General features: G+C 38.2%; 1 protein-coding gene across 1 annotated transcript in view; it reads right to left on the reverse strand.

Annotated features, from left to right (window-relative positions):
- The window catches only part of ube2f (ubiquitin-conjugating enzyme E2F (putative)), a 28,182-nt gene extending 15,454 nt beyond the window's left edge, over window positions 1-12,728 (reverse strand). The window contains exons 1-5 of the mRNA XM_058622808.1: window positions 12,491-12,728; window positions 8,825-9,009; window positions 7,664-7,693; window positions 6,355-6,420; window positions 368-435 (exon numbers count right to left, since the gene is read on the reverse strand). Coding sequence (XP_058478791.1) covers window positions 368-435; window positions 6,355-6,420; window positions 7,664-7,693; window positions 8,825-8,939 — 279 coding nt within the window. The 5' untranslated portion in view covers window positions 8,940-9,009; window positions 12,491-12,728. The remainder of the gene's footprint in view (window positions 1-367; window positions 436-6,354; window positions 6,421-7,663; window positions 7,694-8,824; window positions 9,010-12,490) is intronic.
- Between the last annotated feature and the right edge of the window lie 1,601 nt (window positions 12,729-14,329).

A 14,329-nucleotide genomic window follows, 5' to 3' on the forward strand; every position in this document is an offset into this window, starting at 1 on the left:
TCAGTGTTTTGATAATTTTTCTGATTGTGACTTCTCCACTAAGGTAAAACCAGTTTGGTATCTGGGTATCTAATAAAATCCAAATAAGGTCTTTTTTTGAAATAAGAACTTGGCTGATGACAAAAAGTCAGCAAACAGAAAGATAGTCAAACATCAATGTTTGCTCCGTCTGGCTCAGATGAAGTTTAACGGATAAGCAAATAAGACACTGTAGACTTAAAATATTGCATCAGAACTGGGGCTCAAAGGAAATGATCTATTTTGACCTCATATAGATGTAGATGTATAGATATATAGATATAGATATACATATAGAGGGAGAAAGAGTCTGACATACAGAGAAGGACTGGACGACTTGAACACTCACCACCATGTTATAGGCTTCGGGAACATCTATTTCAAACTGAAACCTTCCACTTTGGTAGTAACCCTCATCTGAAAGAAAACAGAGACAACCATGAATACACAAGAATAAACAGTGCGTGTCAGTCATGTCTGAGAAACAAGGCCTTGACTCATCTTATCACAGACCGTAGATCAGGATGTAGAAATGTTAAGGGTTAATGGTCTGCGTTAAAAGTGCTTTTACATTACACTTTTTACATTCAACCGCACACATTTACAAGACAACATATGACATTCACATTCGTACAGTGAGTTGGACTTTTATTCGTGTTGTTTTACTAATTTTGTGGGTGTTCTCATTTTTGTGTTGTTTCATTTGTATGTTTTTATGTCTATGTACGTACAGATTTTAGACTGTACAGCACTTTGGTGCAACTGTGTTGTTTTAAATGTGTGCTTTATAAATAAAGTCGGCCTCGATTGGATTGGATTCATACACGGTCAGTACAGCTGTTTGTCTCATGACTTGCTCGTGTAAACACCGACGTGTGGCCTCAACAACCAACCCCCAATTAGTGGTTGAGCTGCTAAACTCCTTTAACAAAGACTGTGTGAAGTAAATGCTTTTTGCATTCAAGACGGCAAAAAAGAGTAAGAGAGAAAATCATTGACAAGCTTAGCCAAGCTCAATCAGTCTGTGTCGGGATAATAGATGTTCAACTGGGCGAACTGAATGTAAATCTCAAGAGCCATCTCAGGGGAGAAGAAGTGAGAGGTGTGACCTTTCAGTGTGACCACGTCCTGTAGGTCAAACATGAGCCTACCTTAATTAAAGCTTTTCGTCTTGCATTCACACACACAAGCTCACTCATATGCCAGATGTAATGAAATACTCACAGTGGACGGCCAATGTCCACTTGACTGGCATCATTATGTTGGTACAGGGAAACATTGTGATGGATGACAAATGATGGAAAACATTGTTTACTGTCACTTAACATAATTGGCTGCTGCTTTGTCGGGGGGGGGGGGGGGGGGGGGGTATGTTTTGCATCGTGTGGCTTCACATCGCGTACAACTTTTTATACATTTTGTAATTTTAATCTGTGTGCATGTTAATGCTGCAGTAGCGCTGTCAGTGGTAGTCAACTGAAAAGGTGTGGAGCAGATTGACAGCGAATATTAACACGATGGCGACTCCCTCAGCAAGGGATAATGAAATCATTCATCAGCCCAACTGCTTTTCTTCTACCTTTGTTGTTCTTTGTCTATTTATATAACTATACTGTCTTTCTCCATTTCTCCCAGTATGTAACCTTCATAGCCAAGTAAAGATGTGTTTCTATTTTTAAAAGGTGGGTCTTTAATTAGTTGAATGACATTTCAATTTCACCTGCGATCTACTTTTTCGAATGGGATGAGAAAAAAAAGACAGGCAGGAAGAAACTACAGCACCTTCGAAGATCAGAGATGGTGGACAGAAGACTAATAAATGACTGCCTATAGACCTTGTTAAAGCTCATACAGATGAACTGAAGTATTTTAGAGAAAGGAAGTATCGGTAATGACCAGCAGTAATACTATATTACAATAATATTACAACAACCACATTATCTAAACCTAATTACCTAAAATATCTAAACGAAAACTTTAAAAATTATTATCACAATAATAAATGAAACAGAAAATGATATTAAATCTGAAATAGTATCAACAAAATATATTCAATTAGTGTCCTGTCTTGTCTAGTCAAGGCCTTTGTAATAGGGCAATCTAAATCAAACCCATTTCTGTTCTCTTATGTGTAACAAAGACAAGTACAATTTACTTGGACCAAACAAACAAACATTATCTCCTGTATTATTAATGAGGGAAAGAGACAGCGTGAGATAGAGAGATACATACATTTTAAACAGGTTTCAAGTGGAAAGAAAGAAAAAACAATGGCATTGAGAGAAGGGACAAGATGACAAAAGAGAAAAGAGCAGCAAATTAAAAGAGGGACAGAAAAGGGGAAGACGAGAGCGTATACCGGCTAACCGCAGCAGTGCAAGGTCATAAATAATTCATGGGGTCTCCACTGCACTGGAACAATTGGCGTTTATGGTCACAAGACACTGAGCTTGAAAACAGACACACAACTAAACATACACTAAACTCGGGAGTTTGGCTCTATGACAACAGTTTGCTGCAATATTTTACTTTCTCTACTTTTACTACTATTTCTACGACTAAGAACTGCAAAAGTAGCAGCAGAGCAGCTTGTGGTTGGTTTGCTGCAGACAGACCTGATATTGGCGCTACTCTATTGATTTGATTTAAAGTCTCTTTGTCTTTCTGTGATCCCATCTGAGGGAGGTATAGCGCCATGATGAAACAGTAGGAGTCCGCTTACCACTGTGAGTCACATCAATCCTATAAACTGTGGTGGGTCCACAGAGAGCGTGATTATTTGCGTCACTGATGTCATTACTCAAGGTAACTCACGCAGGGAGCTCCTGTATTTTTACTTTTACTTCATGGACATTGTTATAACTTGAGCTCTTTTGTTAACAGTATAATGTCAGTCACAGTCAGATTTATTCATAGATTAAGTTGCATTTTCCCTCGTAAGAACAGGGTGCTGCAAAGTGACAGATACAAGGCAAGACAGGTGGCATATGATTACTGTCTGACAGAGCTTTAAAAGAGAAAGATTGTCTGAAAACCAACCAGCAAATATAACAAAATGATCATGAAATAGTTCGACTTGCTTTACAGCATAATTTTTCTACATGTCTTTTACATGTTATTATAATATAAATGTACCTGTACTCTCACAATGTGACATAACGCAACAACTTCTTTTCCCAAGTATTAACTATTGTCTTCCCACAAATATACACTGTATTGTAAGTGAGGCATGAAGCTGTACATACTCAGGAGGAGGTGAACTTCTGATGACCGTGTACCCTCCAGAGCTTCGTCTTGGCTGTTAACCAACATGAAACATTTAGTTGTTTACGGCAAAACAGCAATCCCGACTGCTGTTAGTCCGGTCCTTTGTTTACCATGTTTATCTGTTTTGAGCAAGCACAAACACAAATGGCCAACTAACCAAATAGGTATTTCTCACTCTCTGTCTCTCTCATAGTTAAGACTGGCCTAGTTACAATGAATTGGGACTGACCGTCCTTCCACCGTGTTTGATTGTTGAACATTGTTGCCGTCACTATTATCCTGCTGAAAAAACAAACTAACCAACAACAGTGCAGAGATAATCTCCTTGGCTTTGATTTATTAATTCTCAACATAATAAAGCCGAATAAAATGATTGTGACAAACATCGGTTTAGGTTTTTGGTATATTTGACAACCCGCATCCTGAGGAAAGTTCCCTTTTAACTTTCTATTACCCTTTTTGACCACCAAAAACCTTCCCTGCAGTTCAAATTCTGTGTGGATGCTACTACTGGAACTACCGTACGTCTATTTATTCACATTATACATCTTACACAGTGCACACCTCAGTGTGTTTTATTGTTACCATTACTACTTTCTTTTCTGAAAAGAAAAATAAGGAAAATAGTGCAGATGCCAGATAAGTGTTTTTAGAAACTTGTCCCCAGGAGCTGGAGGAAAACCTTCCGTGTACATTTTTATCTCACACAAGGTTTTATGACAATGCACTTGTTGGACCTGCAGCAAACATACTGTACAAGTTTTCAAAAAAGTATGTTGTGACAGGTGCTACAGTATATTACAATTGCTGACTTGATACATAATTGGCACAACTCAGCAGTGTTGCTTCTTAACTGTCATTCTTGACTTTAATTGTGCAGCCCTACTCTGGAGTAGCGCCGTTCTTGTTTAAAAGCACCTGAAGACCTGTGCACAAACTTGACTTAACTTAAAACGGAGGCAGGCGAGAACAATAAAGCAAAGGAAAAGGAACAGAGAAATGAGAACATGCAAAATGTAGTGAAAGAGAAGAATGTGAATATGTGCGCTCAGGGATGTCTGGTGGTGTTAAAGTAGGGGAGACAAAGCCTTTAAATAATTGAGCAAGTCTTTCCCTGGGAACTCAATCTCCTCGTCAACTCCTTTTAACGAACAGGACACCAACCTTTACTCTAATTGCTGATCTTTGCCTTTCTCTTCAGATTTTGCTGACAATGGAGGAAACCTGAGCTGAATCCGGCTGGCCCAGAGACAGATGAATCACAGACATGTCCGAGAAAACAGCTAAGGAATGAATCTGATGAATTCATTACTGATAAATCATTAAAATATGTATAAAAAAAAAATCCATCACCACAAATCTTCCCAAATTAAGCAAGCACTGGAAGACACATACGATGTAAGACCTGACTGACAGAATACTTGGGCCAAAAACCTAATCTTTGGAAGAACTATCATTTAGAATTTGTCGCTTGGCAGCTTTATTAGCCTTATAAGCTTATTCAAAAGGATTTAGAGCCAAAGACAAAGCCAAACACTATAAACTGTTCATTATTATTATCCAACTCTGTTTACAGGCAGGCTGTATGTGTGTGCTATGAGGAATCAACAGGATTAAGAACTTTGTTAAGTCGTCTTGTTTGAGTATGCAAGTATGATTTTACTGTGATGATGTTGTCATGTTCCCAGAGGTTGATTGTTTTAGACACTGGTCAGACCTGGCATTTTCACACATCTCAGGTGACCTGTTCACATGTGGACAGCTCCAAGTAGAGGTGTGAATGCACTCAAGACACACTGGGGTTGCATTTAAGCAGATCTGATCACTTGTGTGTTCAGGATGTACTACCTAAATTAAAGATAAGATAAGTTACTTGAAATGAATTGATAAACCAATCGGGATACATTTTCGATAAGAAAACTAATGCTGATTGGCTTACATGTGGCCGCATACTTTAAGGTGTGTGGGAATGTAATGTGTCGACTGAAGGACACACTACTCTAACCCACTACAGTTCCATCATGAAACGAGATATTTTTCCATCTCTCATTGTTACTCGGTGTGTAAATGAGGGACATGAGAGTGGGGCACGGAGCTTAAGGGGCGGCGAGGAAACCATGTGTATGACAGACAGAGACGAGGGAGTAAAGGAGTTTGGGGTAAGAGAGCCCCAAGGGACTGGACTAATTCCACACCAGTGTGTTCGATTTGTGCAATATTTGACAGGTAGCCCACTTAGCTTGGAGTAGTGCTGAGCAAGCAAATTGGATTTAAGGGAATAATGATGGTGCAGCAAGGCTATCAAAAAACTGAGAAAGCTGTGGTGCAATTGAAAGATAATAGAAGAAAAAAAACAGAGGTAGAAACACATTACTAACATTTGCAGGGACCAGGCTCCATACTCCATCGGACACACCAAAACACCAAACCACAAATTTACAAAATAATAACTTATAACTCAGGTGTTTAACTACAGGGATGATTAATTGCCAGGCATTGTTGCAACAGACCTCTTTCTCCACAATGTGCACACACCCATACATATTGTTGAGAAGTAAGAAGGTGCGGAACAAAAAAGCACAGGATGTGACTGCCTGTGTTTTAGAGAGCACTCCAAAATCTGTTCAACATTCAGCTGGCAATTTCACATGTTCTGTAAGTGATTTCGCAATTATTCTCTTCTTGATCTTCTTCTTCTTCTTCTCCTTCTCAAGCCCTATTGCATAGGGCTGTGCTTTTTCAATAGTCTGACGATTCCATTATGATCGTCATATAACTGATTCAGTACGATGTAGCGATGCCTCCCACATGGCTACCTTTTCGTCAATCCAGCAGTCAGAAAAGCATGAACTTGAATACGAATTCAAACATTTCTTTACAAAAGAATATGACTTGTGCAATCCCCAAAAACAAAACGAGAAACTGGAAAATCAACAAATAATGTTACACGGCTATAAACGATTATGTGCCACCACTGCACCGAAGCAGAATCGCCAGTGACCCCCGACACAATGCATCTTAGAATCATTCTAACTATTAACTGTTCTTCGCCAACATTTCAACTCTTACCAGGAGACACTGCCAGCTGAAAATGATGCAGCTTGTCCTCATCTGGGAAACTGGCTTTGCACGTACCTGGACAGGAACATATAGGAGGAGGGGAGTTATTAGTTATTAAAAAATAAAAAGGTCAAAGCCAAAAGGTGTGTATGAGGTTAGGCTAGAAATCATATTGTATTTTCATCACATGCTTTCCTCAGTTCATACTATCTACACAGACAGCAGCATTTACTTTCTCATTTGTATACAACATGCCTGTGGGTGTCCCCTGTGATACCACATTCCCCCCTGGTGTCCAAAGACATTTACTGCACTCAAGTGCCACAGCTTCACTACAGGCACTTTTTTGAATATAAAAAGGTCTTTATTTTTGTTTTCCTCATTAAAAAACAAACAAACAAAAAAATGAAAGTGAACATGGAAGTCAAATGGAGTCAAATACAACAGTGCAAATCACAATTATCTGATAAGTTACTATGAGCGGCACGTTAAATATACATGTAGCACAAATAATTGATGAACATCTTATCATGGATCTGAAAGCTAATTTGTATTTTCCCCAAACATACTCCACCAAGCTCATAGATCATTTATGCCAACTTTGGCTGATAACTGCAGCCTCTATATCATGGCTTTTAGATGGTTTTCAACACTGCACACTAGCATTCAATACTTCATTTGTGTATAATTTGCCTGAAGTTTGCCTTTTATTTCCCTGTCCATTTGTAGTTTTACTAGGTTCTTGCTTATGTTCAACTGATGACTAATACCGAGCTGTCTTACTGAAGTATGACCCGAATTTCTAACTATATATCTGTATACAAACCATATCTACTGTGTACATCTAATAAGCCATAAAAATGTAAGCTTAATGCAACAATATGTATGTGTTGAAAGTGTGTTTTCTGGATAAAAATTTGAATCTGGTGTGATGGCTGGTGAAATACACACTTTTGACTGATTATATTCATTCATATTTACCACATTTACTGTAAAAAATAAATAAATAAATATATAAATATATATATATATATATCTATATATATATATATCTATATATATATATATATATATATATATATATATATATATATATATATATATATATATATATATATATATCTTATCTATTCTGGACAAACAGCTTCATGTTTTTACATATGACCTATAGCAGGACACTACACAGCAAATATATATGGGGCCGAACATGTGCTATTATAAGCATGCGGAGGAGGAGAAAGAGCAATAAACCCTCATATAGGAGTCGGACTTGACCGGGTGTGTGATTGCAGTCTGTAGAGGTGTGTGGTGTACTTACTGGGGAGATTGGTTTCAAGTTCTGCAACTTCTGTCGAGAGAAAAAAAAATCACAACAATGACTCAGCAGCGATTTTAAAAACAGGTATGACACAGTACCTGCTCAGTCACTCTGAAAGGTTTATAATTTATAATGTGTTAGCAGCTTTTTCAAAAACATAGGAGAAAAAAATGCACAACAACACAACTTCATAGTCTTCATAATTATTACTGTTTTGGCTAGCATGTTGCTAGATCTTCTGTAAATATAAAAGCTGCAATTTTGAACTTACACAAAACCTACCTATACTAAAGCCTTTTACTTAAATTTTAAGACAAGTCAGATCACAATGAATTGAACAAACCTTTATGTCAATTTCACTGGTCATGATAATCCGTTAATATTGGGGAAACAACAATTAAAAGGTGATGCCAGGTAGAACAAGACCAACGTAAGCAATGACAACGACAAGGGCAACTCGCAGGGACTTAAAAGAGAGAGTGAGGTGTCATGACGTTGTCTCTCAGGGTAATGAGCATAAACTATAAATAAAAAGCTAAGCAGCAAGAGGCAAGGACGAGGACAGCGAGAAAAAGATAAAAGAGGAATAAAGGACTGCAGCAACAGAGGCATGAAAAACCGAAAGAATGGCCTAAACGACGTCCATGGAGGAAGAGGAACCTGAAGAATTCATGCAGAATTCAAACACATCTGCCAAAGTTATGTTCCTATGAACTTTATTCAATTAAACCCAAATGAATAGAGCATACAATAGTACCAAAATACTGTACCATATATACACTATGTATGTATGCATATATATACACACACATATATATATGTGTATGTATGCATATATATACACACACATATATATATATACACACACACACACATATATATATATATATATATATATATATACTGTATATATATATATATATATATATATATACTGTATATATATATATATATATATATATATATATATATATATATATATATATATATATATATATATAAAAATAAACTGTACCATTATGAGTTAGTTCACTAGTAATGACTGTACTGTTTGAAACATGTCACTTCTTATCTCCCACATCAACTCTGTCTTAAAATTCACAAACTGAAGCAGGCCTCCGTAGAAGAGAAAGTTTAACAGAGACCCACAGACCCAGGTACCTTTGGTAAGGAGGCGGTCCCTGATGGACACTCTGTGGGTGGAGTCGGAGGCTCCTGAGGCCCGGCCAGTCCTTCCTCCATCATCCCTCTTCAGTTTGCTGGCCAATGTAAGCATAGCTCCGGTGCTGTGACCTGCCTCGGTCTGCCCCACGCTGCTACACTGCACCACACCACTGCTCAGATGGCTGAGGATAAAACAGAGCATGAAGAATTCATTTACATTTTTATCATATTGCACAGTCAAGAAAAAAATTCTCACGGAATTGGGTCGAGGCTTTTTTCTGTTATGAAATACTTTTTCTGCATAAAATCAATATTTAGTAACTTTAATTTGTAGTGCGACTACAGCAACAACAACAAAACAACCCTGGTTTGCGTATTCTTCTTCTTCCATAAGTTCTGGTAGGCTATACACTAAGAGGTACAATGATGTTCTCCAAAACTTAATGCCAGTGGTATTTAATTTATATTAACTGTGATTGATGTAACATATTTTTAATTCAATGCCTCGTTTTGATCACTGTCTGTTCAACTTGTTCCATCACACACAAACACACATGCTTATGGGGATGCAGTGGGTGCTGTGACTCAGTGTTTGTACAAATATAAATATTAGGGATGCATAAATTTGGAGTTTTTGCTGATATCTGATATATCGGGAGTGCTTGGGCTGATAACAGTCTGGAATATTATTGATTTTACTGACAGTGACCATGTTTTAAAAATGTTGTACTGTGTGAATTAATAAATATCCATGCATATATCAGGACTCTGCATCACAAGATAATAACCAATAAAAAGATCTGATTGTTAATTGTGCCAATTAAACTGATCGGGACACCCCTATTGCTAATTAATGGATAGGAGTACATTGTGCATGCTGAGGAGACTGCATTCTTGTCCTAATGACCCCTCGCAAAGCACTTGACATTCATGTGTGCAATCACACAGTGCTTCTATATATAACACATGTCCAGAGCCACAACACTTAGGGGCAATTTGTGTTTCAGTGTCTTGCAAAAGCAAACTTTTGGTTTGGTTTCGATAAACTTGGGTAAAATTCACCAACTTCAAAAGGCTGTATGTGAGAACACAAATATCAAAAATTAATCTGAGTATATTCCCTATTTTCTCCTGCCAGCTCCTTGTTGTCAAATTTTCACATAATGCCCGAGTGAGCCATTCCGAGAATGAGAACGACCCGTAATTCCTGAGAATAAATTTGAGCACCCCGAGGTGCTGTCACAGCTTCCCATATACACCACAAACGTCACAGTTTTCATTACTGAATGAAATAATAATTTCATAACTTAACAATTGAATGACTGTTACTTCATTAACAGTGCTGCTAGTGTAATAATATATAGCCCTCACAATAGAAGGATGGAAAACAACGTAGTTAAACCACAAAACTGAAAGCGCACAGATTTCCTGAGCACACACAGCTGAGATGCGAGTATTCGGTGCACAGTCCCTACCAAAACAGGGGTTTGCTTGTTATCTGCAGAAAGAGGAGTCTCCCTCATGCACTGTAAACTTTGCAGCTCCAAAATCCTGCCACTGCTGCGGCTGCTGCAGCTTAACACCATCATTATGATATGGAGACCTTACCTGTGCCCTCTGCTGGATTATAAGGGGTACTTCAATTGGCACTTATGAGCATGCATTTTCCAGCAGGTCATTTCAGTTCCGAACATGAACTTCACATTCCACATGCCAAATAATATCAAGTTTGGAATAATGAGTGACAGCCCTTCTATACTTTATGCTAAAGCCGGATGCAACCCAACACCTGAATGTTCTAGACATGTTCCTGCTGTTGTGAAAGCTTCTGATCAAGACAATATCCCGCTGCATTCGTCATTATGTAAATAGAAAACTCCAGAGAAGGTCAACACCCACTTTTTCCACGGTTCATATCTTAAAAAACACTTTAGATATTCAGACAGGATGAGCTAGAGATCAAACCAACAACCTTATTAGTGGAAAATCCACTCATACTCCAAAAATGGCAGCTGACCTTTTTGATCTGGCAATTTTTGTAAAAGTTGTAAAAGTCACCAACAGTGAAATTTCATGTTGGTATGGAGGCCTTTCACCTCTCTCTATGGGAAGACTTCAACGGTGTCTCTGTGATACATGCATCCAGTCTGACCCCTGCCTGGACTCATTTGGGGTGCAGCAGTGGCAGAGAGGGTAGGTATCAGGTAACAAATATGTCTCAGTGAGACACACTAAACGTCCATCTGCTTGAGCTGTCAATCACTGCAGCCTGGCGCTGCTCACTGACCCAGACAACCTGGATATGAGTGAGATAGCTGCAATGGCAGGGGAGCGCAGTAAAGGCAGTCAACAGAGGGATAAAACATGTCTCATAAAAACATGTTAACAATGTGTAATTATAACTGATGTACGTCATCAACGGGACATTTTTTTTAGCAACAAGCAGCTGAAGAATTGGAAGACAATGAACAACTTAGCATTGGAATGTGCATTCTGCATCACACAAGGCTTGAACTCACAAACTCAAGACACCCAAGCCAAGTCACTATCCCAACTATGTTTTTGGACTGTGGGAGAATGCCGGAGTACCCAGGGAGAACATGCAAACTCCACACAGAAAGGCCCTTGATCAACCCAGGAATCAAACTGCAGACTTTCTTGTTCTGAGGCAACAATTTGAGCCACTGCTCTACTGTGTGGACTGGATGGATATTATCTATATCTATTTTGTGAAAATGAAGCCTGAGACACTATAACACAAAACATAGACAGTGAAATTTAGCCTGTACAAACACAAGCGAGTGAGTAACTCACTGGGCACGACCACTGTTGTACTGAAGCCAGGATACACGAACTACAGCTTCATGACTGCAGATCAAAGGTCTCAAACTTGTGGCTCACATTCATTTGAATGCAGCCCAACCTTTTATATCAAGTTTTAATGAGAACTGGCCCACAACCTCCTCCACGTTGCTAAATTATAAACAGTATTTAATACTAAACATGATTAGCTATTCATGTCATGAACAGTGGGCAATACTTTTATAATAACAATACTTAAGGTTACATGAATCACACATTATCACAAAATGATGTATGTATATATGATCAACTTTAGTGTTTTTATTAAAGTTCAATTTGCATAATAAATGTCCCTTTTTTACTGTGCATCGTGATTCTGTGAAATATCATCATGTATATTGTCATTGTATTGGAATACTGATACGTTTTTAGCTAATTTCACACTTAGTTGAACTTTGTTTCACATGACCGGCCCCCTCATGATCAGTCTGATGAGGACACTCACTGGCCCCCAGGTCGTTTGAGTTTGAGACCCCCTTAACTAACGAAAGTATCAATATGTTTCATATACTTTATGTGCTATCCTCGGTGATGGTTTATAATTGTATTTTGCATGTATACATTTAAATCCCTGCACCCTCTGCACTGTTCGGCTGGTGAACTCACTGTAATAACAAGCCGCTAACACTGCTAATCACAGTTAGCTAGATATAATATCTAACCTTAAAACCCGTGTCAGCTCAGAAGTTCGTTCCTCCCACGCGTGACTGAGCCGTTTCCAAAGGGTGAAAATGTATCTTTAAGTGTGTGTGCCAGCAAAATGTTAGCAGTCCTATCTTAGTGTTGTTTTTAGATTTTTACCTGCTGTCACAAAGCTAGCGCTCCGTGCTACACCATAATCAACCAGACAGCCTCCTCTGCTGTTCAAGCCGCCGTCTGCAACTCCAGCCGCAGACTGTTGCAGGCACAGCCGACTCCTGAGTCCTGTCCACGCAGGGGATTTGAGGACTGTGAGTGGATATACCCTCACAGAAAAATCAGCTGTCACAACTTCGCTCCGGCGTCATGAGCAACGGAAGTGCGGTGATTGCCTTTCGTTATTGTTGTCCGGGTCCAAACGGGAGTGATAAACAGTTCCGCTCTCGAGTTCCGGTTAGTTGGCGTTTTAAATGCTGCTAATGTGCAGTTGCGGTTATTATATTATATGATATGATATTATATGATATTACATTATATTATATTATATTATATTATAGTACAACATTTTCTACAATCAAAAGAGCTGAGGGAAGGACTATCCCAGAAATCTATCAAAAGTTCAAACTGCTATACCTGATTGTGTTCCTGTTGTCAGCATCTGTACAACAAACTCATCATCATGTTCTGAGACACGTAAAAGTAACAGAAGAGTCACCTAGGAAAACAAGGCAATAATTCAAGAGTTACCTTGGCTTTGATTTCACGGAAGCGCAGGACAGTTTTTATCCATATTGAGTGTGAAAATAGGAACAAAAACCTATATTATTTGTCAAAAATTGAAATTCACTCAACCATTCATTACAAACCAACCAAAGAGCATGATAACTGACACTGTGGTCACTGTGCGACACTGGTGAGATGACTTTAAAAAAAGTAAGCGAAAGAGAGTGAGTGATGAGATTATTTTGGAGCTGGTATTTATTTTGTATTATTATATTTATGTATATTTTGTGTTGGCCATCAGGCTTTCTATGATGCTCATAGAGCAAATAGACAATGAAGCCTATTTAAAAGTAAAGATGAAGAAAATCAAAGGGCACGAATCCCAAAATGTCCAGACAGCATAGGACATCATGTACTTGAGACAACTTTTCCAGTTCTCCTCAAATTAACCAAAAATAACACTAAAAAAATGAGAGGATACACTTCAAAATGAAACATTTCTGTCACTTGTGGGTCTTCAGGCTCAACATCTGTGTGGAGAGACAGGATTAAAAAAATAAATAAATAATGTGATGCTTTTCTGGCCAAAGGGAGGAATTAACTGATGTACCTCAAGTCATTTTAAAAGTCTGTTTATCTCCTCAGCAACTTTTCTTTTTTGAAGAAATGCCATATTTAATTAGCTCGTGTCAACTTTGATGTATACAGCCCAACAGTGACTTGGAAAATGTTGACCTAGAGTCAAAAACCCATCTGCAGTCTGTATGTTGGAGGCAAAAAATATTAGGATTTATCATGACATTGAGTCCAGAGTTGGGGATTTCTTAAAGGCTGTAAATCTGTCTTCACTTTCATTTCCATCTCCCATGACTGAGGGACACTGGGGGAAAAGGTAACACATCATTATAATTATTTTTAGTTGTAGTTGTTTTTGTAGTAGTGATTTAATAAACATTTTCAACTCTAAAACCTTACATTTAGATTTTTTTCTGAACATTTTCCCACAATTTACGACACAATAACTGTAAAACATTTGACCCATGAATAAATCTCAGCGAGGCAGCGATGGCAGACTTGAAAGGTTGTGGGAGATGTCGCTATTAGAAACATAAGTGGGAAGACAGTTTAAACATCCAACTTTCCAAATGTTTGTCTAAGATGTAAAGGAAGAATTTACCCAAATCATATCTAAATACTTGTGAAGTATACCATGAGGTGCCCATTAAAAAGTTTCAGAGGTGGATCCTACTGCTAACAATCTGTCAAAACCAATTTTCC

This window comes from Solea solea, chromosome 2 (genome assembly GCF_958295425.1).
Source record: "Solea solea chromosome 2, fSolSol10.1, whole genome shotgun sequence".
Lineage (NCBI taxonomy): Eukaryota > Metazoa > Chordata > Actinopteri > Pleuronectiformes > Soleidae > Solea > Solea solea.